The sequence below is a fragment of the Mus caroli genome, unplaced genomic scaffold (assembly GCF_978045245.1).
Source record: "Mus caroli unplaced genomic scaffold, Mus_caroli_1 scaffold_20, whole genome shotgun sequence".
Lineage (NCBI taxonomy): Eukaryota > Metazoa > Chordata > Mammalia > Rodentia > Muridae > Mus > Mus caroli.
In genome coordinates, this window is record NW_028227275.1 from 55,545,869 (window position 1) to 55,572,669 (window position 26,801).

At 50.5% G+C, this 26,801-nt stretch overlaps 4 protein-coding genes across 6 annotated transcripts in view; 2 read left to right on the forward strand and 2 right to left on the reverse strand.

Annotated features, from left to right (window-relative positions):
• Window positions 1-26,801, reverse strand: part of Fau (FAU ubiquitin like and ribosomal protein S30 fusion) — a 106,004-nt gene that overhangs the window by 31,672 nt on the left and 47,531 nt on the right. The gene's annotated exons all lie outside the window — the stretch shown is intronic.
• Window positions 1,847-10,431, forward strand: Snx15 (sorting nexin 15). 2 transcript variants are annotated; one of them, XM_021151840.3, is made up of 8 exons: window positions 1,848-2,089; window positions 5,588-5,623; window positions 5,830-5,950; window positions 7,428-7,543; window positions 7,654-7,801; window positions 8,075-8,218; window positions 9,090-9,347; window positions 9,885-10,431. In XM_021151840.3, exons 1-8 carry the CDS (start codon window positions 1,991-1,993, stop codon window positions 9,974-9,976), a joined length of 1,014 nt encoding a protein of 337 aa, XP_021007499.1. In that variant the 5' UTR covers window positions 1,848-1,990; the 3' UTR covers window positions 9,977-10,431. The 2 variants fall into 2 exon arrangements, with proteins under 2 accessions (XP_029328765.1, XP_021007499.1); XM_029472905.2 differs by lacking the exon at window positions 5,588-5,623 and having other exon boundaries at window positions 1,847-2,089.
• On the forward strand, window positions 11,011-14,403 carry Sac3d1 (SAC3 domain containing 1). The gene is made up of 2 exons (XM_021151991.3): window positions 11,011-12,222; window positions 13,804-14,403. Exons 1-2 carry the CDS (start codon window positions 11,430-11,432, stop codon window positions 14,295-14,297), a joined length of 1,287 nt encoding a protein of 428 aa, XP_021007650.1. The 5' UTR covers window positions 11,011-11,429; the 3' UTR covers window positions 14,298-14,403.
• Naaladl1 (N-acetylated alpha-linked acidic dipeptidase like 1) lies at window positions 14,666-24,903 on the reverse strand. The gene is made up of 18 exons (XM_021152416.1): window positions 24,704-24,903; window positions 24,443-24,615; window positions 24,247-24,368; window positions 23,768-23,890; window positions 21,333-21,616; window positions 21,147-21,251; window positions 20,581-20,666; window positions 20,332-20,451; window positions 17,967-18,052; window positions 17,817-17,880; window positions 17,667-17,734; window positions 17,424-17,515; window positions 17,244-17,334; window positions 15,692-15,773; window positions 15,438-15,611; window positions 15,274-15,361; window positions 15,082-15,174; window positions 14,666-14,852 (listed from the first exon to the last, which is right to left on the reverse strand). Exons 1-18 carry the CDS (start codon window positions 24,901-24,903, stop codon window positions 14,666-14,668), a joined length of 2,238 nt encoding a protein of 745 aa, XP_021008075.1.

The following is a 26,801-nucleotide window of genomic DNA, read 5'->3' on the forward strand; positions in this document are numbered from 1 at the left end:
AACACGCTGGGGTCTTCCTCTGCAACCAGGCCTCAACCAATAGCCCCTCACAGGCTGTCTTCATGGTGCCAAGCCTCAACTCCTTTGCATGACTCCTTCAGTCCTGGGCCACCAAATACAACTGAGGCTGCACCTTCACCAATGGCCTTCCATGGCCTGTCACAGTGCCAAGCCTCAGCTGTTCTTCATGACCCCTTCGTGTCTTCAAAACCAGTACCACCTGGGTGACTCTTACACATTACCAAGTGCCTTGGCTATCTCTGGAACTCAGCTTCTTTATGCTCTCAGAAAACATTTCCTAGAAGACACCATGACCAAGGCAACCCTTATAAAGGACATCATTTAATTGGGGCAGGCTGACAGGTTCAGAGGTTCAGCCCAGTATCATCAAGGAAGGAGCATGGCAGCATCCAGGCAGACATGGTACAGGAGAAGCTGAGAGAGCTGCATCTTCATCTGAAGGCAGCTGGTGGAAGACTGACTTCTAAGGCAGCTAGAATGAGGAGGGTCTCAAAGCCCACACCCACACACCTACTCCAACAGGGCCAAACCTTCCAATAGTGCCACTCCCTGGGCTGAGCATATACAAACCATAACAAATGGTTTATTTTCTTGTTGTTTGTTTGTTTGTTTGTTTTTTTGGGGGGGTTGCCCTCAAAACAGAGATTCACCTGCCTCTGCCTCCTTAGTGCTGGGACTAAAAGCATGATGTACCACCTCAGCCAACATCTCCTCAGATTTTTTTTAAAAGACCTATTCATGTATTATATGTAAGTACACTGTAGCTGTCTTCAGACACTCCAGAAAAGGGAGTTAGATCTTGTTACAGATGGTTGTGAGCCACCATGTGGGTGCTGGGATTTGAACTCAGGACCTTTGGAAGAGCAGTCAGTGCTCTTAACCACTGAGCCATCTTTCCAGCCCACCTCAGATTTTTGAATGGTTCTTTTATCCACTCTTTCCCATTTGAAGATGGGATTTCTGGTAGTGGTGGGATGTGCTGCAATCCATGTTTAGTGAGAACACTGTTGATGCATCTTCCTCACCAATTTGGCCTTGATCAATTGGTGTTGGGTTTTCGCTATCCCTGTGTTGTGCCAGCATGCCTCTTGATCTGATCTATTACAGAAGATACTGTGTCAGGTACCACTTTCCATAGATGAAAAACTAGGTGCATGCAGTTACAAGAGGGAAATGTAATGCTTACCAAGGATTTCAGCATTTGGGAGATGGAAATCGGAGGGTCAGAAATCCAAGGCCAGCCTCAACTACATAGAGAGTCTGAGTCCATCCTGGGCTACATGAGATCATCTCAACGTCCCACCTCCCCAAATTTGAAGCAGTTAAGGGGAATTCAAATAAGTGTTGTGATTTCAGAGCCTCTGTCACTATCCAGCATTTTCAGCATCAGAAAATGTCAGTGTGTGTCGTCGTCCCCCCCCCCCCCCAATCAGCACGGGACACAGGGAACTTGGCTCTGCTAGGCACATTTTGAACACAATAAAAGTTGCATGGGTTAGACCCTATGCCAAGCACCTGAAGGTCCAGATACTCAGGAGGCTTAGGTAGGAGAATATTTTAAGCCCAGAAGTTAGTCAACACAGCAGAGATCTTAGCTTAAAATAATTCATAAATAAGAGGCTGGATGAGTGTGCAGAAGATAAATAAAGAAACGTTTCGGAGGTCTGTAAGGAGGGTTTGTTTACGTTAGGGTGAAGTGGGTTCAATCACATGCCAGGATGCCAGCTGGTAAATCCTCTCCCAAACAACCAATCCTTAGTCTCTACCTAGAACTCCGCTTTACCAATGACCGAGAACTTGTCAGACACTCCCTTAGCCACGCCCCCAAGCCAAGAACGGTCGTGTCACTTGCGACTAGGTCCCTGGGCCTGAAGAAGGGCGCAGGCCGGATCCTGGCAGTGGCAGTAGGCTCAACACGCGGAGCGGGGGCGACGTGCAGGAGGAGGAGCCGGCGACCAGCTCCGCTGTCATGTCGCGCCAAGCGAAGGATGACTTCCTGCGACACTACACAGTCTCGGACCCTAGGACCCACCCCAAGGGTTACACAGAGTACAAAGTAACGGCTCAGGTGAGGTGGGACCCAGCGGGGGAGCATTACCCTTTTAAGCAGCTCGGGATCCGTGTTGTACCTTAAAGGCAAAGAGCTTCAGGGAGGTCGCGGTTGGGCCTACACAAATAGATTTCCCCTTTAAGAGGAGCCTGAGACAGAAGACTTAAGGTGCCTCACCTCCTGGGGCGGGGCTAAGGGTCATTTTTAAAGTCTGTGGAGCTTGGCTCTGCGCTTGGCCGGGTACCCCCTCCCTGTTGTTGGTTATGTCTAGATGCCTACGTCTAGATGTCTAGATGTCTACGAATTTCTCAAAGCAAGAAAACTCCGGATTAACCCAAATATTCCTTCTCTAATCGCTTAGAGTAACTTTGGGTAATTTTCCCTGCTTGATCCGTAAAAGCCCCACCACCACCTTTTTATTTATCTATCTTTTCTTTTTCTGAGACAGCCCTGGCTTTTGTGAACTCACGATGTAAACTAGACTGACCCTGAAGTCACCGAGACCCTCTTGCATCTGCCTCCCAAGTGCTGTGATTAAAGGTGTGCACCACCAGGACCGACTATAAAAAAAGCTCTTTAAAAGTTTAAATGTATATAGTATATTTTATTATACTATTATATATGTGTTTATAAAATATTTGTGTGATTTTAAAAACTCATGCAAAAAAAAAAAAGGACTGGTCTTTACAGATAAGGAAGTCAATAAGCTGAAATTGGTGTTTGTAACAATAAAACTTAGAATGAGCTCGTAGAAACATCAGCATGAAAGAATGCTTTTAGATTTTACCCAAGGGCTTGTAACTATGGAGGTCTCCAATGGGAGAAACCGGGTTGCTGCCAAAAGACTGACTGTATATTTTCTTTTACTTAAATTTTTTTCAACTTGGCAACTGTTTGATTAGTAGCTTGTCAACTGTTAAAAGGAAGCAAACACATACAAGTCGCTCCCAAAGCAATCTAAGTCAGAATCTTAGATATGTCAAGAGTGTTCCAGTGGCTTACTTTTTCATGCCAAAAAAATACAAATATAATAATTGTCTCTAGGAAGATGCCAGAGGGTAGAAAGGATGAAAAAGCATTAGAACCCTCATGTCTTCCTGTTAGCTTTTTAGATCTAGTCACATGCCTTACACATGCATATAGTTGAGGTTTTTTTCCAGTGCTAGGGTTGAACTCAGGGCCTCCCACATACTAGAGAAGTCTCTCTCTCTCTCTCTCTCTCTCTCTCTCTCTCTCTCTCTCTCTCTGTCTTGCCACAGCACCCTACAAGATGATCTTTTTTTTTATATATAGATTTATTTACTCAATTTTTTTCTTTATTTTGAGGCATGGTTTTTCCTGTAGCCCTGGTTGTTCTGGGACTTGTGTTGTACACCAGGCTCAAACTCACAGAGATCCATTTGCCTCTGCCTCCCCAGTGCAGCCTCCCTAGGGGTTAAAAATGTGTGCCACCCCTCCTGGCTTATTTACTTAAAGATTTAAAACATATTTTTTTAAAAAACAAAAACATCTGTACACTCTCCATGCAATACCAAAGGAGGCCAGAAGAGGGTGATAGATCCCTATGGATTGGAACTACAAGTGCTTGTGTGCCCTAACTTCTGTCCTCTAGAAAGCAGCCAGTGCTCTTAACCTCTGAGCCATCGATCCAGCTCCAGATTTATTTAATTTTATATAATATTTTAATTTTATATTTAATTTATTTAAAATATGAATATTTTGCCTGTATGTATGTATATGTACCCAATACAAGCCTGGTGAGATCAAAGGTCAAAAGAGGTATTGAATCTCCTGGAATTGGACTTAGAAATTATTTCTATCTGCCATCTGAGTGCTGGGAACCAAACCCAGGTCCTTGGCTACAGCAGCGAGTGCTTTTACCAGCTGAATCATCTCTCCTTGTTTCTGGCTGATGTATATGTCTGTGTGAATGTGTATCACAACTGTGGAGGTCAGAGGAAGGTGCATCAGATCTGATCCCCTGGAGCCAGAATTACAAACGACTGTGAGCCACATAATGTGGGTACTGTTCTGGGCACTGAGCATAGTGCTTGGAAGATCAGGTCACGCTCTTAACTACCGAGCCACCTCTCCTGTCCCTATCCTTAGATTTTAAATGGGCATCTTAATCATGTCTGGTTTGCTGAGATCTAGAAAAAAAAATGGAAAGGATGTTTTGAAAACTGTTGATTCTAAACTGTACAACCTTACTGTAAAACTCCTATAAGCATAATAGCAAAAACTAAATGTTACTTCTGTCTCAGGCCAATTCTGTTCTTCCAGAGTGCCCAACCCCACTGCTAACTCTGTCTTCATGGGTATGAGACCTTGTAGCTCCTGTCTTAAGAAGAACTGGATCCTGGGACAGACTCTCATTTTTTAAAATGATTTATTTATTTTTACTTTATTTTCTGGGCATTGGTGTTTGACACAGCCAGTGCTCTTAACTGCTGAGCCATCTCTCCAGGAGCCATCTCTCCAGCCCCTAGACTCTCATTTCCTGAGAAGCATAGTTTTGTTTTGTTTTGTTTTCCTTTCTGAATACCAGGACGTGGCGAGGAATTGAGATAGAAGTTGAGTGCCAAGCATAGTGGTGTGTGTCTTTACCCCAACCACTTAAGAAGCAGAAGCAGCCACATCTCTGTGACTTTGAAGCCAACCTAACCGTCAAAGCAAGTTCTAGGCCTGCCAGGGCTAAAGAGGGAAGCCTTGTTACTGCTAAAAAAAAAAAAAAAAAAAAAAAAAAAAAAAAAAAAAGGAAAAAAACCCGCCAATTTAAAAAAAATAATAAAGTTGGGAGATGATGGAGAGATGACTCAGCAGCTAAGAACACTAGCTGCTCTTCCAGAGGCTCTGAGTTCAGTTCCCAACTAACACATGGTGGCACAGCTCACAAAACATCTGCTGGCATCTAGGTATACATGCAAATATCACTGCTAATTAAAAAAACAAACAAACAAAAAAAAAACAAGTAAAAAAGTTAAAAGGTTTAAAATAATAATAATAATTAATAATAAAAATTGGTCTACAAAGTGAGGGCTATACAGAGAAACCCTGTTTCAAAAACCAAAATAAATAAATAAATAAAAGTTGAGTATAGGGCTATCTAGACATTCAGTATACTCACTTTTATCAGATAAAGATATAGGTATACAAAGGAAAATTTTCTCAAGGAGCTGAGGATGCAACTCAAGAAGTCTTGAGTTCAATCCTTAGTATCAAATATAAATAATAAAATAGCTTAATTTAGTAGTGCATGCTGTAATCCCAGCACTTGGGAGGCAGAGGTCGAAGGATTTGGAGTGCAAGGCCAGCCTCTGCTACACAGTCAATTTGAGACCATCTTAGGTTACATGAAACCCTGCATGCAGAAATCCAAAAGAAAACTTGCTCCAAGCCTTAAATCCAGGCCCATTTATCCCAGCATGCCCTTTGTTCTGAAAGACACTGTGAGGGGTAGCGCAGTGTTGCCTGTCAGGCTCTGGTCTCACCTGGCTCCCACCTTTCCTTTCTCAGTTCATCTCAAAGAAGGACCCAGAGGATGTCAAAGAGGTGAGTGTGACTCCCAGGAAGAAGGGCTGTTCCTGTACACATCAGCATCAGTAAGGGAAGAGCTGGTAACCAAGGACAGACAGCCTTCTTCCCTGACCTGTGCTGGAGAGGGTGTGTGCAGTCCTTCTCAGCCTCTAGGATACACTTAGCGTGGGAAGGCCACTTTCCACCATGCTGGTCCAGGTCAGTTCTCAACTGCCTCACAGGTAGTCGTCTGGAAGCGGTACAGCGACTTCCGTAAGCTCCATGGGGACTTGGCCTATACTCACCGAAACCTCTTCCGTCGCCTAGAGGAGTTTCCGGCCTTCCCCCGTGCCCAGGTGTTTGGTGAGTATTGACTCTGAACCTCTGCCCCAGTGTGGGGGCAACGGGGGACTGGTCTGGTGGGGACTGTGAGTGTGAGGTTGTACCCTGAACGGGCATCTTTGGAAAACTAGATGGGCCTTCTCAGATGGCCTCATTGAAATATGGCGAAAGCGAGACTCTGAGCAACCTCCCCCTTGTTGTGTGTTGGGCTATGAGCAGTCCCAGCAGGATGAGGCTCGCTGCGGTGAAGGCCTTGTCTGAGCCTTGGTCTGCTCTCTGCTGCGCTAGCACAGCGGATGCATTAGTTACTGTAGGAAAGGTGCTTATTTTAACATATGGCTCTGTTCCAAAGGTCAGAGGCCACACCTGCTGATGGCTCTGTTGCTGGCAGAGGCCCAAGGTGGCAGGGAGAGAGTCAAGGAGGACATGAGGGACAGAACACCAAGCTAGCTTTTTTTTTTTTTTAAGATTTATTTATGTATTTATTTGATGTATGTGAGTTCACTGTCACTGTCTTCAGACACACCAGAAGAGGGCACCAGATCCCATTACAGATGGCTGTGAGCCACCATGTGGTTGCTAGGAATTGAACTCGGGACCTCTGAAAGAGCAGTCAGCCCTCTTAACCGCTGAGCCATCTCTCCAGCCCCCAAGTTAGCTTTTATAGCAGAGAACCCAAGAGTCCACTCACCCGTTAACTACAGGAGTTCTCAGAGTGTGTTGTTGGCAGGTCACCCCAAGCCAATGAGACCATCATGGAGAGTAGGCTAGGGTGCTGGCTGTGCCCCCAGTACAACAACAACTAAGGTAGAGCTAGCCTATACTACATGTAGCTTTGCCATTTGTTGTTGGTTTGCTTCGGTTTTTGTTTTTTCCATTTTCTTGAGACAAAAACCTCAAATGTAGCCCAGGCTAGCCTTGAACTTCTAACGATCCTCCTACCTTAGATTCCCAAGTATGAGCTAACAGGTGAGCCCCACCTTGCCCAGCAGTGGGACAGCTTGCTCTGTGACCTTGGGCAAGTCACCTCCTTCTCTGAGCTTCACTGCCCTCCTGATAGTATCCAAGCCTCAAATGGCCTTTCCTGTCAGACACGATAGTCCACACCTTTAACCCAGCACATAGGAGGCAGAGGCAGGTGCATCTCCGTGAGTTTGAGATCTTCATAGTAAGTTCAAAAGCTAGCTAATTACAAAATGAGACATTAGCCGGGCATGGTGATGCACGCCTTTAATCCCAGCACTTGGGAGGCAGAGGCAGGTGGATTTCTGAGTTCGAGGCCAGCCTGTTCTACAAAGTGAGTTCCAAGGCAGCCAGGGCTACACTGAGAAACCCTGTCTCGGAACCCCCCCCCCAAAAAAAAAAAACAGAGAGAGAGAGAGATTGGAGAGAGAGAGAGACAGAAACAGACAGAGAAGGAACAGAGAGACAGCGAGCCTGAAGCCCCCCACCCCACCCCACCCCCGACACTGCTGCTCTCCTGCCCTGGGGTCTGCAGGGCGGTTTGAAGCCTCTGTGATCGAGGAGCGGCGCAAGGGCGCGGAGGACCTGCTGCGCTTCACGGTGCCCATCCCTGCACTCAACAACAGCCCCCAACTCAAGGAGTTTTTCCGGGTGAGTCTGTCTGCTCCCCGCCCCCACCCCCAGTACAGCTCCCTTGTACAGCTTCCCGCCCTGCCAGCCACATTCCTGACCCCTTCCCTGCTGAACTTTGTCTCCTGCAGGGCGGGGAGGTGACACGGCCCTCTGAGGTGTCCAGGGACCTGCGAATCCTGCCACCCCCTCTCATCCCCACACCACCTCCGGATGAGGCCAGGCTACTTCAGCCACTGCCTGCGGAAAGGAGGGGCCAGGAGGAGTTGGAGGTGCCAGGTATCTCAGGGTCAGGGAAGGAGTGAGTCTTCCTCGAGAGCCTCAGGGGAAAACATAGGGGTGGGCAGTTCCACCGTCCTCCTGGGGAGGACTCTGAATAGGTCATCTTCCTTTCTGAGCTCAGGTTTGCTCACCTATCAGATAGGATCTGGCAACCTGTTGGTGGCCCTGTCAATACCCATGGCTGCTGCAAGGGCTAATCAAGATGGAGATTCTGTTTTGAAAGTGGAGCAACAGTAGGTACAGACATCTGTCCCTCTGGTCTCTCCTCAGTGGATCCCCTCCCATCCAGCCCTGCCCAGGAGGCCTTGGACCTTCTCTTCAACTGTGACAGTACTGAGGAAGCTTCCAGCTCCCTGGCTCGAGGTCCCCTCTCTGAGGCTGAACTTGCCCTTTTTGACCCTTACTCCAAAGAGGGTAAGGAGCAGGTGTGGGGTGGCAGGTGTGGGGTGGCAGGTGTGGGGTAGCAGGTGTGGGGTGGCAGGTGTGGGGTGGCAGGTGTGGGGTGGCAGGTGTGGGGTGGCAGGTGTGGGGTGGCAGGTGTGGGATGGCAGGTGTGGGGTGGCAGGTGTGGGGTGGCAGGTGTGGGGTGGCAGGTGTGGGATGGCAGGTGTGGGGTGGCAGGTGTGGGGTGGCAGGTGTGGGGTAGTAGGTGTGGGGTGGCAGGTGTGGGATAGCAGATGTGGGGTAGCGGAACTAAGGGGTGTTAAGGGAGACCCTCTGTGGCTGTGAGCAGCTCTGGGAGGAGCCCAGGAGGATGGAGCTGGAGAATGGAGCGAGTCCTCCTCTCCGAGCAAACTCTGGGTAGCATATCACCATAGGTCCTATTGCTCACAGACCTGCTGTGTCTGGCCTTGGTGGCACGCACCCTGCATCCTAGCACTTGAGAGGCAGAAGCAGAAAGACCAGAAGTTCAAGGTCATGGGCCAGCAAGATGGCTCAGAAGGTGAAAGCCCTACCTTATGAACCTGGCAACCTGGTTCCATCCCAGACTCCACTGTAGATGATTAAAACAGACAGACAAACCAACCCAGAACCTGTCCTCCAGCCATGGCATGTTCACACCTGCACTCATGCATGCACTCTCCCATGCAGCAGTAATAATCCACTAAGCCGTTACAAAACCTCCTGAGCCAAACCAAGGAAACAGATCCCAGCTGCTTTCTTCTACTAAAGTGAATTCAGAGTGGCCCAGCCTCCAGTGGGACAGTTTGGTGTCCTGGGGTAGGCAACAGGCCCTGAGAAAGAGAGGGCCAGTCTGCCCTCACTCTTCCCTGTTTTATTACAGAAAGTACAGGCCCCAGCCCTACCCACACAGGTGAGCTGGCAGCCATTGAGGTACAGTCCAAAAGGCTGGACCAGGAACCCTGGGAGCCAGGAGGACAGGAGGAGGAAGAGGCTGAGGATGGAGAGCCTGCCCCAGCTTACCTTGGCCAGGCCACAGAGCTCATCACTCAAGCCCTGCGGAATGAAAAGGCTGGTGCCTACGCTGCTGCTCTCCAAGGCTACCAAGATGGGGTGCACATTCTTCTGCAGGGCGTCTCAGGTGGGTAGGGCAGTAGGGAGGAGGGAAAGTGGAAAGCAAAGGACCAGGGGAGGTGGTGCAGTCGGTAAAGTGCGTGCCGTGCAAGCACCGTGCAAGCAGGAAGACCTGAACTAAATGCCCAGAGCCACACATAACAGTGTACACCAGCAGAGACGGTTCCAGCAAGCGTACCCATGACAAAATGGGAAGCAGGGACAGGAGAATCCCCAGAAACTCCAGGGCAGCTGAGCCTGGCATAGGCTGCAGAGAACAGAGAGATCTCATCTCCGACAGACACGGTGATAGGGGAAGACCTACACCCGAGGTTGCCCGCTGACCCTCCGTGCTCACTCACACACATACAACACATTCTAAAGAAAGAAAGAGGGACCGTGAGCGTCTGTGTCTCACAGGTCAACTGGAGACTCTGGGCAGAATTTTCCCTTAATTTTTTTAATAGCCTCATAAAATGGGGCAAAGACACGAGGACCCAGGGAGGGAAAAGGACACATTGTGACCAGGGGTTCTGAATGTAGGTGGACCATCTGCTTCCTACAGGTGACCCATCCCCTGCCCGCCGGGAAGGTGTGAAGAAGAAGGCGGCTGAGTACCTGAAGCGGGCAGAGACCCTTCACGCGCACTTGCCCTAAGGGGTGGACCCTTCCTGGGATGTCAGCTCCAGCACTGCCAGCCTCCCCCACTGCTCTCCTTGGGACCTGGCCGTGTTTCCTGCTCGTATGACTACTAGGGGCCATATCTGTATTAACTGGATCAAGTATGAGAAAAGCAAGCACTTCCCAGCTCTGACCTGACTGCCTCCTTGGAATTAGACTTGAACTTCTGGTCCTGCCTATCTGTTTTCTGTGAGTGGCATCTGGGTCACTTAATCTGTCAGTTCACCCATCCAGACCAGAGTCTGTAGCCAGACCTGGCCCACTGCCTTTGTTTGTAAGGCCCTTGAGAGCCTTCCTTCCTTCCTTCCTTCCTTCCTTTCTCTTTCTTTTCTTTTCTTTCTTTCTTTTTTTTATGGTTGGAAGAAAAAGGATTCTTTGACTAGTGAAAATTTCATAAAATGTAAATATGTGTGAGTAAAACACATGCCTGAACACAACCAGGTCCATTTGCTTGTTATTGTCTGTGGTTGAGTTTAAATTGTACCAGCAGACTTGAATAAGCTGTGTCTGGCAGATCATACCCGTTATGTTTATAAGGAGATAAAGACAGGAGGAATGTGTTCCTAAGAGAGGAGGTGCTTCAGCTGGCCCTTGCCAAGGCATCCCTTCCCCCTGAGGGGCCAGCCAAGCGACAGTATAGTAGAGTTTATTCAGAACATGGGGAGGGGAGTTAAGAGGGTAGTAGAGGCAGAGAAAGACAGAGAGAGAGAAGAGAGAGAGAGAAGTAGAGGAGTAGAGAATTAGAAGCTGGCCATGAGCACAGGGAGGGGGAGGGGCGAGGGGATAGAGTGGGAGCAAGAAGGCAAGAGAGAGGAGGGGGCAAGCAGCCCCCCCCTTTTTTTTTTTTTCCCGAGACAGGGTTTCTCTGTATATCCCTGGCTGTCCTGGAACTCACTTTGTAGACCAGGCTGGCCTCGAACTCAGAAATACGCCTGCCTCTGCCTCTCTGCTGGGATCAAAGGCGTGCGCCACCACGCCCGGTTTAGCAGCCCCTTTTATAATGGGTCAGGCCTACCTGGCTGTTGCCAGGTAGCTGTTGGGTGGAGCCTACTTGGTTGTTGTCAGCTAACTGTGAAGTGAAGCTTAGACAGATGCTAATAATAACTATGAATGAGTGGCCCCGCCTTTAATCCGGGAACTGGAAGGCAAAGAGACAGGCGGATCTCTATTGAGTTCAAAGTCAGCCTGGTCTATATAGTGACTTCCAGACCATCCAGAGGTACACAGTGAGATCTTGTGTTAAAACAAAACGCATAGGGAAACAATGAAGAATGACAGGCACGCAGCACTAGCTTAGTGTGTTAAAGAAATAACAGACACGTACTAAAGCAGGACTTCCTACTTCGAGAGCCCTAAGAACAAAAAACTAAACCAACAAATCCCAGCCCTGGGGAGGTGTGGCCTACGTCGCGGGACTACAAACCGATGCATGATGGGACGATTTAAGAGGGAAAACCGAAGCCAGGCGCGATGGATTATGGGAGGCGTTTCTAAAGGCCGCGGGATCGGCAAATGGAGAAAGCCGCGGCGGCTTGAGTTTGGCCAGACCGGGGCCCGAGTCTGTCCCTCGAGCCCACGGCAGGATGCAGTGCCGCGCTTCCGCTGGCCCGGCGATGCTGAGTGTGCGTCCTCTACCCACACCCCTGCCATGTCCGGCTGCAAACTACCCATGGGCCTGTGCCCAGACATGTGCCCGGCCGCCGAGCGCGCCCGACGCGAGCGCGAGCGCCGCCTGCACCGACTGGAGGTGGAGCCAGGCGGCCGTGGGAACGCTCCCCGAGCCGACCCGAGGCGCACCGTGAAGGAGTACAGCCGGCCGGCAGCGGGCAAATCCCGGCCCCCGCCAAGTCTGCTGCGGCCGCCGCCAGTGCTCCTGGCCACCGTGCGTTATCTGGCCGGTGAGGTGGCTGGCCGCGGCGACGTGTCGTGCGCGGAGGTGGCGAGCTTTGTGGCCGACCGCCTGCGCGCAGTGCGGTTAGATCTGTCGCTGCAGGGCGTGGACGACGCGGACGCGGCGACAGTGCTGGAGGCTGCGCTGGCCACCCTGCTGGCCGTGGTGGCGCGGGTGCGGCCAGAAGAGACGCGCGGAGCCGCGGACCCGGTGCTGCTTCAGACTCAGGTGCAGGAAGGCTTCGGTTCGCTGCGGCGCTGCTACGCGCGGGGCAAAGCCCCGCACCCCCGCCAGGCTGCTTTTCAGGGCCTCTTTCTGCTCTACAACTTGGGTGAGTCGATCCCAGAGAACTAAGTGCGGGGACCTGAGGAGCCTGGGGTGGGGAAGACGCAGTTGTAGCAGCAACGGCGAACTATAGCTTGGGAGTACTGTAACTTCCATCCCCCAGCAATAGCTTCTCCTTGGGAAAGTCAGTTGGTAAAAGTCCCGACGTGGGACCTCAGGTCTGTCATTCTCAAATTGGGCTGTTTTCTACATAGTAGAGGTGGAAGGAGGTAGGATAGTACTGAGAGAGTTGACCTAGAAAGCGCTTTCCAAACTTTTAAGAACTACTCCGTGGGCTGGCCCATAAACATTTGTAACAGGAGTTGCTAAAAGATTCCCTTCTATGGGTGGTTTGTTTAATTATAGGAAAATCCAGTGGGCGTGGTAACAGGCGCCTTGTATGGGAACACTTTCGAGGCAGAGGCAGGCAGATTGTTTGATGATTTTATATGTGGAGACAATATATTTGTATCATACATGCACACAGTGACTCTTTTTGTTTTTTCTTTTTCTTTTTTTTTTTTTCTTTTTTTTTCTTTTTCCAGACAGGGTTTCTGTGTAGCCCTGGCTGTCCTGGAACTCACTTTGTAGACTAGGCTTGCCTCGAACCCAGAAATCGGCCTGCCTCTACCTCCCAAGTGCTGGTATAAAAGGCGGGCACTACCACTGCCCGGCTACCCACAGTGACTCTTAAATTCACTAATTTAAGAAAAGTGGCCCAGCCGGGCGTGGTGGCACACGCCTTTAATCCCAGCACTCGGGAGGCAGAGGCAGGCGGATTTCTGAGTTCGAGGCCAGCCTGGTCTACAAAGTGAGTGCCAGGACAGCCAGGGCTACACAGAGAAACCCTGTCTCGAAAAACCAAAAAAAAAAAAAAAAAAAGTGGCCCAAGATTCCAGTACCAAGATTTCCTGGAAAGGAAACTAGGCAAAGTCATCCTCCAACCACGACAACGATCCTTCCAGATAGAGAGGAAAGTGTAGGGAAGCCAGCGCCCTCAGGCCTCAGTGGGAACCCTGAGGCAGAAGGCTTAAGTTTGGGTCTAGCATAATATCCCATACTCCAGGCAAGCCTTTATGTTATGTTGGCCTGTGTCCCTACTATGTAAATGTACAACACTGCCTTGTAAGGATTTAGATTGAAGGTCTGGTCTTGTGGCACCTCAAAAAGACCAGAGAAGGATCAGATGGCTGGGTCTTTCTTTTTTTTTTTTTTTTTTTTTTGGTTTTTCGAGACAGGGTTTCTCTGTATAGCCCTGGCTGTCCTGGAACTCACTTTGTAGACCAGGCTGGCCTCGAACTCAGAAATCCACCTGCCTCTGCCTCCCAAGTGCTGGGATTAAAGGCGTGCACCACCACGCCCGGCTAAGGCTGGGTCTTTCTTAGAAGAGGAGAGAGGAAGTGGGGTAGCCTCTCTGAGGGAACAGGACTGGAGCTGGCAGGTGGGCAGAGCCAAGCTCTGGAAACAAGTTTGCCTGGAACTAGAGGTGTATATAAATAGCTTGGGTCTGGAGGGGGTGGGATGGGAGGTATGCCTGATCCAGAAAGCATCAAGCATCCTTGTGTCTTTCTGCTGCTTGCCTTTGTAGGTTCTGTGGAAGCCCTGCAGGAGGTTCTACAGCTGCCTGCCGCCCTGCGTGCCTGCCCACCCCTTCAGACGGCTTTGGCTGTTGACGCTGCCTTCAGGGAAGACAACCATGCCCGACTGTTTCGCCTGCTTCGCACCTTACCCTACCTACAGAGCTGCGCAGTGCAGGAACACATTGGGTACGCCCGCCGCAAAGCTCTAGCCCGCCTGTCCCGTGCCCTGAGCACTCCTAAGGGACAGACCTTGCCTTTGGACTTCATAGAACACTCTCTGGCCCTGGATGGACTCCAGGAAGCACGGGACCTGTGCCAGGCCCATGGTCTAACCTTGGATAAAGACAGAGTTGTTTTCCTGAGGGGTCAGTACTCTGAGGAGGGACTCCCACCCCCTGGTTCCTACCACATATTAGTGGGGAGCAAGCTGCAGGGACACAGCCTGGAGGATGTGGTCATGGCCGAGGAAGATAACATTCACAGACCTGGATCTCCAGCTTGAGAGGGTTTCGTCTCAAGCTGGCCTGAGATCAAGGCCTGGATCAGAGCACCTAGGGTTCTTTTTCATAATTCCCAAACAATAAAAGGAACTCATTATGATCTCCAAACAGGAACTTTTATTTGAGGGTTAAGAGGGGAGAGAGAGCGCAGGGGAAGCAGAAAGCAGGCTGAACAATGGGCTAGACTCTACACTAATTTGGGCCCCAGTTTCACCCACTACCATTAGCAGGTGTCCTTAACTGCAGGGACCCCAGCTGTTGCTTTAAAAGCTTGAGAGTGTTTGCTGATCTACCTACTCCTGGCTTCAGAAAAGACTGGAACATACAGGTGTGAGAGGTGCAAGAAAAAGCCCAAGGGACAGGGCTGGGGTCAGAGGTCAGCCACAGGTACCAGGGTGGCCGCTGCACCCTCCAGGGCTGTTACTACAATGCTAAGCTGCCTCTGTACTTCAGCCCAAGCTTCAGATCCGGAGTTGATTTTCTGGGCCCTGGCACAAGCGTTGGCCAGACCTGGGAATGTGGCTACAGAGGCCGTGTTGGGCGCCCAGAGCACGTGGCTGAGGAGAGATGGCAAGCAGAGAGTCAGTGAAAGGTTACCTGGAGCTCAGCGTTGTCGACACACAGCATGCAACTTGGGTCTGCTCTCTGAATGCGAGGGCTTACAGCAGTGCAGGCTGGGCCTCAGTCCCCAGCCATCAGTGAAGTGGTTGCACAGTGACACAGGAAAGCTCTGGGGAGGAGGCCATCGCTCCACCCCTCCTACCCAGAGCTTTGGCATAGGCTCACCTGTAGTGTCTCTCCTCTGGGAAAGCCCTTGGGTTCAGGAATGCCCGTTCTAAGAGCATCAGCTGGTCATTGACCATTCGTACCTGCAGAGGACTGAAGAGCGTGTGCGTCACTGCAAGCCAGCAGTTCAGCTGCCAGCTCCATGCATGCCAGGTGCCCCCTCCCAGCCACCTGCCCTCTGCTGACACTCACTCAGGGCTGCTCTTCTGCAGGGTCAAGATGTGCTCACCCAAGGATGCAGCTGCAGTCTTGAAGTTCGCCACTGCGGTCACCAAGGGCCCTGAGTGGGGAACACCTGGCTTAGCCCTGTCTGGGGATACAGGGTTCCCCGAGACTCCATGTTGGGGTGTGCATACCCAGGCTGATGTTCTGCTTCTCTAACAGGGTGCCAAGGACCTCTTGAGCAGTCTGCAGGAAACTCTGTAGTGTCTCACTATAGTCACTGACATTGAGGGGCAGGAAGAGGCTGTCACTGAGCCGGAGAAGCACGCTCCCAGCAGTCCGGGCCACAGCTTGGTGGCTGCTGAAACCTAGGAGGGGAGCCAAGGCCAGGGCTGCATCTTCAGCCCATGCTTCTGTCAGCTTCAGAATGCCCCTGTCCCCTCCTCACCAGGGTCCAGAAACTTCTCCACATAATCAAATGTATCAAATGCTGTGTGGTAGGTGGGGTAGATCCTGGCCGAGGTCTTGCTCTAGAGGAATAAAGAAGAGGTAGGCTTGGGGTGGGAGAGCTGGGTACCCACAGTGGGCTACAGTGTGAACTTCCACTCCAGAGGAGGAACTGAGGGTTAGGGGCTAACCTGCCTGGTATCACCCAGACAGAAAGGCAGAGGAGCCTGGGGCTTTGGAATCACACATGGGAATCCCAGCGCCTCCATCCAAGAGCAGCACAGCCAGGGGGAAAGGGGTTTAGAGCATCCACTCTAGAGGTTAGCGGTACAGGCTGGATGCTCTGTGGCCCCACCTCAATCCCCAAATGTAGGAGTCTTTCCCTAACACGTCTCGCTTAGTGCTGACCCCCGCACAAGTATTTCCATACTCAGTTCTTCATAGTCACTGCCACCCTACAGCTGATTGACAGCGGTCTTTTCCTTGTCCTGAGTAAGACATAACATGACGTGACAACATTGTAGAATGAGTAAGGTGGAGCTGCAGTGCCACCAATGCAAGTGTTTGATGAGCAGAAACAGATGCTCTGAGGCCTAGGGAAGCCAGCCTGTCTTGTCCAGTGCTAATAGGGAGTTTGAATTGTCAATCTGATACAAGCTAGAAGCATCTGGGATGGAGTCTCAGTAAGGAAGTGTCTAAATCTGGATGGCTTATGGGCATATCTGCAGGAGTCTATCTTGAGTACATTTATTGAGGTGGGAGGACAGAAGGGACTCTGGCCAGCTAGAGCAGGTCTTGCCCTTCTCCCCAATTCCCTCTGCCTTGCTAAAAACTGTTAGATTACATTCCTGAAGCTACCCACAGAGATCTATCCCCTTATTTGGCCAATCCCTCCTTCTGAGGCTGTCCAGCTATCAAAACATTGAAGTCCAGCAATCAAAAGCCCCCTTTGACTTACCTAGTTAACACACCCAATTAAAATTCAACACCTTATCCTAACACAGGGTTTCTCCTTTTACGTTTATAAACCACCATTTGCCTATGGGCCATGTCTGTCTCCTCTCCATCCAGAGACAGTCGTTTGTCCTCCAGAATAAACACCCCTCCCCCTCCTCCCTCAATCCTCTATCTCCTGTCTTTGTCTCTTATTCCCTGACCTCTGTCCCTCTGGAGCAAATCCATCTCCTCTGTGCTGGAAACTTGCTGTGGGAATCCTGAGTTGATACTTCTGTCAAGGACTGCACTGTGGGTAGCGCTGTTCCTAGGTCAGGGATGAGGAACTTGACTGAGCGTCTGCTCAGTGCTTTCTGCTCTGACTGAGGGTGATCCCTCAGTTCTCAGGAGCCCCCACCACTGTGACCCCTGCTATAATGGACTAGAACTAGATTTGTGCCCTTCCTCCTTACAGTTGCCTTTGTCAGGGTATTTTCTCACAGCAACCAGAAACAAAACTAAGACACTGAGTGAATGAACCAGAACCCGTCTGGACTAGATCTTCCCCTGATACCTGACACAGCAGTGCTGGAGAGGGAGTGGTATGGAAGACTACTCACCCGGTCATAGGTGTAGGCAAGGTCCATCGACGTGATGCCCAGGAAGTGAACGAATGCGGCATAGTCGCTGCCGGCGCCTAGTGTGCCCAGGCTAGAGAAGGAAAGAAGACAGACTCAGGAGGGTGCCAGGTGGACATGCTAGGCCTATGGGCCCCCTACCTGTCTGGTTTCTGGGCTCACCTGGGAACCAGTCCATATACTGGACTAGTGCGGTTAGTATATCGGATCCAGTTGTCATAGATACTGAGGCCACTGGAGCCTGGTGCACTGATCTGGTACAGAGAGGAACATCTGATAGCTCAGAAAACCCAGCCTCAACAACCAGATGGGTCTCTAGCAGACCCCACTCTCCAGATCAGCTGTGACCCGCAGGCTCCAGTCCTGCCCACCCTATACTACATAGTCCCCCCTACCCCTTTGCACCTCTTTGGTGGCAGAGAAGATCACACTTTGTACAGGAGGTGTTCCCTGTGCCCGGAGGGTAGCATTGGCTGTGGAAGGAAGCAGGGAGGCCTGTTCAGACCCAACCCCTTCCTTTCCCAGCCCACGCCCAGCTGGCCAAGTCTCCCATACAGAAAACAGAGATGTCCACATTGATGTAGGCCACCGTGCGCTCCTGCAGCTTGCTGAGGAACTCCTGTGCAAGGAGGGTGGGAGGGTGGGAGGTGACATCAGTCCACTGCTGCTCATCCAAGGACTCCCCACCCCGTGGAGTCCACTCACCTCTGTAAATTCTGTAGAGCCAATGAGTCCGAATTCCTCTGCTCCCCAGCTGGCAAATATGATGGACCTGCGGGGTCGCCAGGTGCCTGAAGAGAAGAAGTCATGAAGAGGGCAGGGTCTTCATGGGACCCAAGGGAGACTTAGGGAGTAGGCTGGGGATATGGAAGGGAGGGAGGAGTGAAAAGATGGTCAGACCACACCACCTGGCACCCTTCTGCCAGCCTTCCAGGAGACAGTCCTCTTTCTAGCCCCCTACTTTCAACACACTGTACCCTGGAAGTCCTTGGGTCATTGGGTCTCTTTTGACCTGAATGCCCTACCTCCTCTCTGTTCTATGGTAGACTTGCTTTGAGTTGATTCTCTATCCTTAGTCTCTAAACATCCCAGGAAACATTACTTGATAGTACATTGGTAGTTGCCAAATAGTTTTATCCCAGGTCAACCTTACAAGAGCACCGTGTGCGTGGGGGAGGGGAACCCAGAGAGATGCTCTTGCAGAGGACCCACAGAGAGGCTTCCAACCTCCAGTTCCAGGGGATGCAACTCTCTTCTGTCCTCCGACAGCACTGCGTGCACATGGTAAACAGACAGTCGTAAAAGCAGAGTACTGGGCTGGGGCTCAGTGGTTAAGAGCACTGACTTTTCTTCCAGAGGTCTTCCAGCAACCACATGGTGGCTCACAACCACCTGTGGTAATGGGATCCAATGCCCTCTTCTGGTGCATCTGAAGCTACAGTGTACTCACATACATAAGATAGTTAAATCTTAAAAAAAAAAAAAAAAAAAAAAGTACCCATACACATAAAATAAAAATAAAGTGTCCAGCCGGGCATGGTGGTGCATGCCTTTAATCCCAGCACTCGGGAGGCAGAGGCAGGCGGATTTCTGAGTTCGAGGCCAGCCTGGTCTACAAAGTGAGTTCCAGGACAGCCAGGGCTACACAGAGAAACCCTGTCCTGAAAAACCATAAATAAATAAATAAATAAATAAATAAATAAATAAATAAATAAATAAATAAAGTGTCTTTCCACTTCACAGTTGAAGAAATAGAGCCAATAAATTAACTAAGTTAAATGTCTTGCCCAAGGTCATAGCCAGTAAGCAGCATAGCCAGGTTCAAATCCAGACAGCGTAGGTTCCAGGGGCACATGAATTAACCAGCCCCACCCCCACCCCAACCCCCTACAGCATCCAGCAGCCTGGCTTCCATCTCCAGGCTACCAGCCCACTGTCCCCAGCCACACCCCTGAGACTCTATTGCTTGCCCCTTATCAGCTCCGTGCTCCTTCAGCTCCTTGTTTTGTTGCACTTCTGACTGCAGCTGGATCATCTGATCTATTGTTTGGTTCTTACTTTGTTTTTTGTTTTGTTGCTTTTTTGTTTTGTTTTTGGTTTGGTTTGGTTTTTCAAGACAGGGTTTCTCTGTGTAGCCCTGGCTGTCCTGGAACTCACTCTGTAGACCAGGCTGGCCTGGAACTCAGAAATCCACCTGCCTCTGCCTCCCAAGTGCTGGGATTAAAGGCGTGTGCCACCACTGCCAGGCATCTTTTTCATTTCTAGAAGGCCTACACTCCATAATATTTACTAGTAATATCTGACAATCTACATAGAAAATCCATTATTTAGATTCTTTCTATACCTGAGAGATTAAGTTATAATAAATGCATAAGAAAAAGATTGGCTATATCCAAGTAACCCTTGGGGTTTTTTGTTTGTTTGTTGAGATGAGGGCTCCATGGCCTGAAACTCTCCCAAGTAGGCTAGACTGGCACACAGTCCTCCAGCGATCTACCTGCTGCTCCCAGCTGACCACCTGCCCTCCTCTGCTGGTTTTGGCCACATCTGGCCTTCCATCATTGCTAACAGCCCTCCAGTTCATCTCAGTTCATGTCTTCTAGCCCAGAGACAGAAGCCCTCAACCTCCTTTCTGCCCTCTCCTCTCGTTACCTTGACTGTCCCTGGATGCTCAGCTTCTGCCCTAGCTATGATCCCTTGCTCTGATGATCCAGCACTCTTTCTCTTGAGGATCTCTAGTGCTGGAATGTCACCAAAACGGATAGGCTTGGTTTACAAAACAAAGCCTATGGGCAAAGTCTATGGGCAAAGCCTGGATGGATCATGCTCACAGCCTGTGGGGCCTGACTTTCCCAGGACACATAGGAGACTCGTGGGGATGGCTGCATGTATCAATTATCTGTTAATAAGCTCCGAGGCTCCAAAGGCCAGGGGCTGGCACCCAGGTACTAATGCCTCCAAGGCTCATGCCTGGTTCAAGTGAGCCCTGGAGATGAAGGAAACTAAAGAAATGGGCAGGAAATGACTCTGGGGCTTCTGGGGGAGTAACCAGAGGAGAGCATGGCCTCACCCTTCTTTAGCAAGGTCCCCAGGACTCGAGAGATCTCCAAGAGGACAGCAGTGCCACTGCTGGGGTCCACTGCCCCGTGTACCCAGCTGTCTCGGTGGTTTCCGTAGATCACGTATCGATCTGAAGGGAGGACCGGAGTCAGAGGGACAGAGAGGGGACAGCAGAGGGCAGGCAGGCCAAAGTGGGCTGTAACCAGGGCAGGACCCAGGAAGACTCAAGTATGGTGGGGCTCAGTACAAACAGGCTCACCAGGCTCCACAGCCCCCTGGATGATGCCCAGGACATTGGAAGAAGTCCTCAGCTCCAGCCTGTTGTGGACACTCACTTTCACCTCACTAGGGGTGGGATGAAGGATATAATTAGAACATAAGCCCTCTCCTGTCCTCCTATCAGACTCAGAGGAAAATGAAGTCAAGAGAGGGGAGGTGACACCATCAGGTACTTGCCCAGCAGGACCAAGAAAGGCAGGAAACAAAGCCTGCTCTCTGTCTCCTTAGCTTGGGAAGAGGGGACACCTTTTAGCCAGGAATGCTCAGATGAGGAAGCTGACAGTGGCCAGAAGTGCACTGCCCAGGTCCTGGAGCATGTTCCAGGTCCCAGCATGTAGTAGCTGAACTGGGAAGTGGGTGTGAGGGGCAGGGAGACCCCATGGGGTCTGGTGGGTCACTTCCTTTCAGTGAGGAATCCCCAAAGACTAAGCCATTTTGGAAAGGGCTGGGAGACCACCCTGAAGAGGGAAGAAGGAATGTTGGATAAGGAGGTATTAAGGGAAGAAGGGAATTGGGGAAAGGGAGGGAAGAGATGCCCTGCCTCACCTCCCAGCAGGGAAGCTTCCATTCGGCCCAAAGCCGGGTCCCAGCTTGTACTCACAGCCCAGGGCCCCCTGCCAGGAGGCAGGGGCAGAGGTTCCAGTGAGGTTACTGGGGAGGAGAGAGTGTCTGTGAGGGTGATTTCGGCATCTACAGGTGTCTAGGGTCAGGACACACTGGGCACAGGCTCACCAGAGCAGATCTTTTGCATCCTCAAAGCCGATAGGCTGGGTGGGAATTGGGGGGAATCCTGAGGTGTTGTGAGGATCCAGGCGGAAAGAAGAGGGGTGGGCTGGAAGGTAGGGGGTCAGAGGGTCCCCAAAATATTCATAGTAGGAGCCTCGCTCCACACCGGAAGGAGGCAGCCGCCAGGAGTTTGGAAAAGTTTCACTAGGCAAGCTCTTCCCGTCATTGATATCACCAGGGTCCGTGTACACCAGCACTCCGACAACTCCATGTTTGGCAGCATTAATGGCCTAGAGAAGGCAGAGCAAGCTATGTGTAAGTGACAGATGGGGACATGCCCTATGCCTCCTCCTCCTCCTTTCTCTACATGGAAATCAAAATTGCTGTCTTCCCATGAGCAAGATGATGTTTGCCCAAAACAGTTATGACAGAACTTCTTGGGCCACTAGGTATCCTGTGGTGGAATACTATGCAGGTATACAAAAGAGTGAGACGGGAGTCATCTCTGGTGGCTAAAGCCCGCAATCCCAGCACTCAGGAAGCAGAAGCAGAAGGACTGTTGTGCAGTTGAGGCTAAGCCAGGCCTACAGAGGGAGACTCAGTCTCAAACAAAAGAAGATGCTCACCCTTCATAGCAGCATTAGTCTCAGCAAAATGAGAGCAGCCCAAATGTCCATCCGTGTACCAGTGTATGAATGGATAAATAAGAAGATATATAGATATATTTGGAGACAGGGTTTTATGTAATGTAGCTAGCCACAAACTCTCTAAGTATCCAAGGATGGCCTTGAACTTCTGATCCTCCTGCCTCTCCCTCCCCAGTGCTAGGACATCCAGTTTTATGGGCTGCTGGGACTAGAATTTAGGGAGGGCCTTGTGCATGCCAAGAAACCACTCTACCAACTGAGCACACCCCCAGTGCAACAGTGGGATGCTCCTCCACCTTGGGAAGGAATAAAATCCCTCAGAGGGAGGGGAGGGAGCGGGTGCCAGAGTGAGCGAGGCCAGAGCAAGAGCAAGAAAGGGGGGGGGGAGAGAAGGAATAAAGTTTTCAAACAACCTCAAGAAACCTTAAAATGTTGAGCTAGGTGAAGTAAGTCAAATACAAAAAACAAAAACAAAAACAAACCATATTGCTGGTACAGTTTTGCATACCTTGTATCCTAGTACTCAGGGGGCAGAGGCAGGTCTCTGTGAATTAGAGGAGAGCCTGGTCTACACAGAAAGTTCCAAGATAGTCAGGGCTATAGAGAGAGACCTTGTCTCAACAAACAAACAGACAAACAACAACAAAAACACCACCAACAATAAAAAAGATGAATGTTGTAACTTGTAACTACATCTCAAAGGGATCAGACATCCTCTTCTGGCCACTAAATGTACCCACACAATATAAACATGCACAGACAGGCACATAGACAGACATACAAAACAAACTCTGAGGTCCTTTATCATTAAAAAAAAAAAAAAAAAAGGCCTGGCAGTGGTGGTGGACACCTTTAATCCCAGCACTTGGGAGGCAGAGGCAGGTGGATTTCTGAGCTCGAAGCCAGCCTGGTCTACAGAGTGAGCTCCAGGACAGCCAGGGCTACACAGATAAACCCTGTCTCAAAAACAAAACAAAACAAAACAAAAACAAAAAACAAACAAACAAAAAATAAATAAAATAAAATGAATAAATAAGTGTTTTTTTAAGAAGGTTTAAGAAGAACTTTTAAAACATTTTAAAAATTTCACCAGTAGTGGAGAGACACCTAGCACTTGGGAGGCAGAGGCAGGCAGACCACTGTCCATGGCCAGCCTGGTCTACAGAGCGAGTTCCAGGACAGCCAGGGATATACAGAAAAACCCTGTCTTGAAAAAAAGAAAAGGGGGGCTGGTGAGATGGCTCAGTGGGTAAGAGCACCCGACTGCTCTTCCGAAGGTCCAGAGTTCAAATCCCAGCAACCACATGGTGGCTCACAACCATCCGTAACGAGATCTGACTCCCTCTTCTGGAGTGTCTGAAGACAGCTACAGTGTACTTACATGTAATAAATAAATAAATCTTTAAAAAAAATAAATAAAAAAATAAAGAAAAAAAGAAAAACAAAACAAAAATTCCAAAAATATCCAATCATGGTGGTGCATGCCTTTAATCCCAGTGCTCTGGAGGCAGAGGTAGGCGGATGTCTCTGGGTCTGGTCTACAAAGTCCCAGGACAGCCAGGGCTATAGAGAGTGACCCTGTCTTAAAGAAAGAAGAGAAGGAGCTGGGAAACAATTCAGAATCAAGAGCCTCTGGCCTGGGTTCTTGCCTCTCCTGCTGGCCCCTGTGGTATCAGGTGACACTAATGCTCCACCTCTTTCCACCCCAGCTGCTTCCTCTCTGTCCCCTTCCTCCTGATGTCCTGTCCACTGCTGGCCCTTCACCCAGATCCCTGCCTGGTGAATGCTACTCACCTTGGCCCCACGTCCCACGCCCCCGTAGCGAGTCAGAGCGATGGTGCCCTCGAGGTTGATTCCCTGATCCTCTAACTCCTTAAAGTCCTCTTCTGAACCTTGGTTGGCATAGACAAGGAGGCCCTGATCCGGAAAGCAGATATCTGTAGCCAGGTTTGCCCAAAGGCAGGTAACAAAGGGGTACAAAGATGGAGTAGCAGCCACAAGAATTTTGTTCCTGTCTCCCCACCTTACCCAAAGCTGTATGTACCTTAAAGGTGGTTACCCTCTTCTCTATCTCATGTCCCATACAAGACTTTGGGCAGGGACCACCATGACTGATGGAGGATAGGAATAAACAACCTGGGCAAGATCAGTGGAGGGGGTTTGAGGCTCCACTTGAAGAACTCCTCAGATGCCCCTGCTTCCGAGTGAGGAGGGAGAGAACCAAGGAGAGCTAGAATATCGTAGTATGTGGGGGGAGGGGGTCCCCAGCTCACCTTTGGAGTCCCAGGGGGAGCATAGGCAGCATAAGGTTGCAATACATTGGGCCCCGCCTGCTCCCCGGTCAGATTCTTCTCGAAGGGTTGGAAGGAGTGGAAGATTGTTCCATTGGGGCCCACTGAGTGAGAAGACAGAGTCAGCACTGCACCAGGCAGTGCTCTCACCACCCGACATTCCCGGACTTGACCTCACCGACTTCCACGCTGTTAGGCTGCTCTGCGTTGGGGAAGGAGAGCAGGACCCTATACTCATAGGTCTTGGCTGAGTCCAGCCCAGTCGCCGTATCCTTCCAGCGCCCCAGCAGCAGCTGCACCAGGGCTTCGTCCCGAGGGCTGGTGGCCACGTGTGGTTCCTTGGAGAGTTCTCTGCAGGGTGTGCGAGGGAGAGTGGAATGTATCAGTGGAAACCTCTGGCTAGCTAACAGGGATTTGTTTGAGCAGACCTACTTCTCACCGAAGGTTCTCTCGGATCCTGCTGGCATCTAGTTGTCCCATTACGGAGTCAAGGATGGCCAGGTCCAGGTCCTGGGAGTCTGAAGTACTGGAGGTCAGAGGGCCAGTTGCTTTGGGGATGGCAAAGTGCCCAAGGATGATCCCCAGCCCCAAGAGCGCGGCGGCCCCTACGGCCACCCCTAGTATTTTCACCCAGTGCATCCTGTGGAAACAGCCCTGCAGTCCTGGCTGAGATTCCTTATTTATGGGGTGCCGGGTTGGTTAACCATTACTCATGGGTGGTGATGTTCCTTTGCCCTATGGTGAAAAGCCAGGACATCCTGCAGGATCAGCAGGGAGTGGACACCTGGACCACATTTTGGCCTTCTCTGAAGGAACCAGGAAGATGCAGGGACACACTGCCGGCAAAGGGGGTGGTCCATTCCAGGTCTCCCTGCAAAACTGATACCATACCAGGCCTGGAAGTCAGAATCCTGAGTGCATACGGGGCCCTGTGACTGCCCCACTGTGAGCACCGTTACCTGCTGGGTCCTCACTGGGGTTGGTCAGTCCCTGACTGTTATCTTGCTGGCTTGAGTCAGTTTTTTAGTTCAAATGATGTCATTTTGTTAGACATGCTGTGTGATGTTAGACAATTCCCTTAGCTTCTCTGAGCCCATTTTCTTTGCTAGAAAATGGTGGTGATACTTTACAAAACCATGCTGCTGTCTTCATGAAGCAAGATGCCGCTGCTATAGAGATATTTAGCCCAGTGTCATAGCATGAAAGGAGGGAAGCCCAGCAGGACCGTCTGTTTCTGTCCCTCAGACAGTCCACCTTGTGGGAGGAATGGGACTTAAAGGGGGAGCCCACCGTACAAGCTAAATCAGGAACCCTACATCCCCCGGGCAGAGCAAGACTCACCATCCCAAAGTGGAATTTACCCATCATCCTTTCTTTTATTTTTTTCAAAGACAAAATCTCATTTTGCAGCCTGCGCTGGCCTACAACTCTGTAGATCAGGCTAGTAACACACTCACAAACATCTGCCAGGCAGGAAAACCCTTTCAGCTGGAATTAGAGGCTGTTCCACCATGTCTGTCCTTATCCATCTTATCTGTCCCTCCCACCATCCTCTTTCTCCTCCACCACCACTTCCTCCTCCTTCCCATCCTCCTCCACCATCCAGCTGCTTATCCATCTTCCTCTCATGCAGCCGCCTTCCCCTTCCATTCTTCCATTTACCCACTTAATCCCACTGCCCTCCCCCTCCATCCGCTATACTCCCTCCTCTGCTATACCCTCCCTTACTCACTCAGCTCTGGGCCCTGGGGAAGCAAAGTCCAGCCTGAGAGAGACACAGGCTTGATGATTATCAGGGCCCAGGCGATGGCCTTGGGTCTTATCAGAAGATTGCCAATTTAGAGAGCACATGCCTTCCTTAAAGAGGAACTAGTTGCTAAGGTTAGATGATAAACTGAGCCATAGAGGGTCTGATGACACCCAGGGCATAGCCACACCCTGTCCTGGAAAGAGTTCATTCTTTGAACATTTGAAGGCACAGGCAGACACATAGACAAGAGTGAGTGCAGTTTTGCTTGTGTCTGGCTTGTGTCTCAGAGCATGGTGAACCACATCTGTATGTACAGCATTGGAGAAATCACCTCAAGCCAGGCACAGCCCACTAGAGGTGAAAGCAAGAGGACTGGAAGCTCAAGACCTAGGAAACAGTGAGTTCGAGGCAGCCCTTATGAGACCCTGTCTAAAATAGGAAGTGCTGAGAAGAAGGCTCAGTCAGTGAAGTGCCTCTGTGCAAGCCTGAGGACCTGGGTCCCATCCCCAGTACTTCTTTCTGTACAAGTTGGGCATGCTAGCTTATGTCTATAACCCCTACCCCAGGGTTAGGAAAGTGGAGCGGGAATCCTCAGGGTCTGCTGGCCAGCCAATATCACCAAATCAGAGAGCCCCAGGCTCAGGGAAAGACCCTATCTCAAAAAGTGAGACGGAGGGGCTGGAGGAATGGCTCAGCTTGTGGAGGACCCAGGTTCAGTTCCCAGAACCAAAATGGTGGCTCTGCACCAGTCACCACTAACTTCACTTCCAGAGGATCTGTTTCTCTT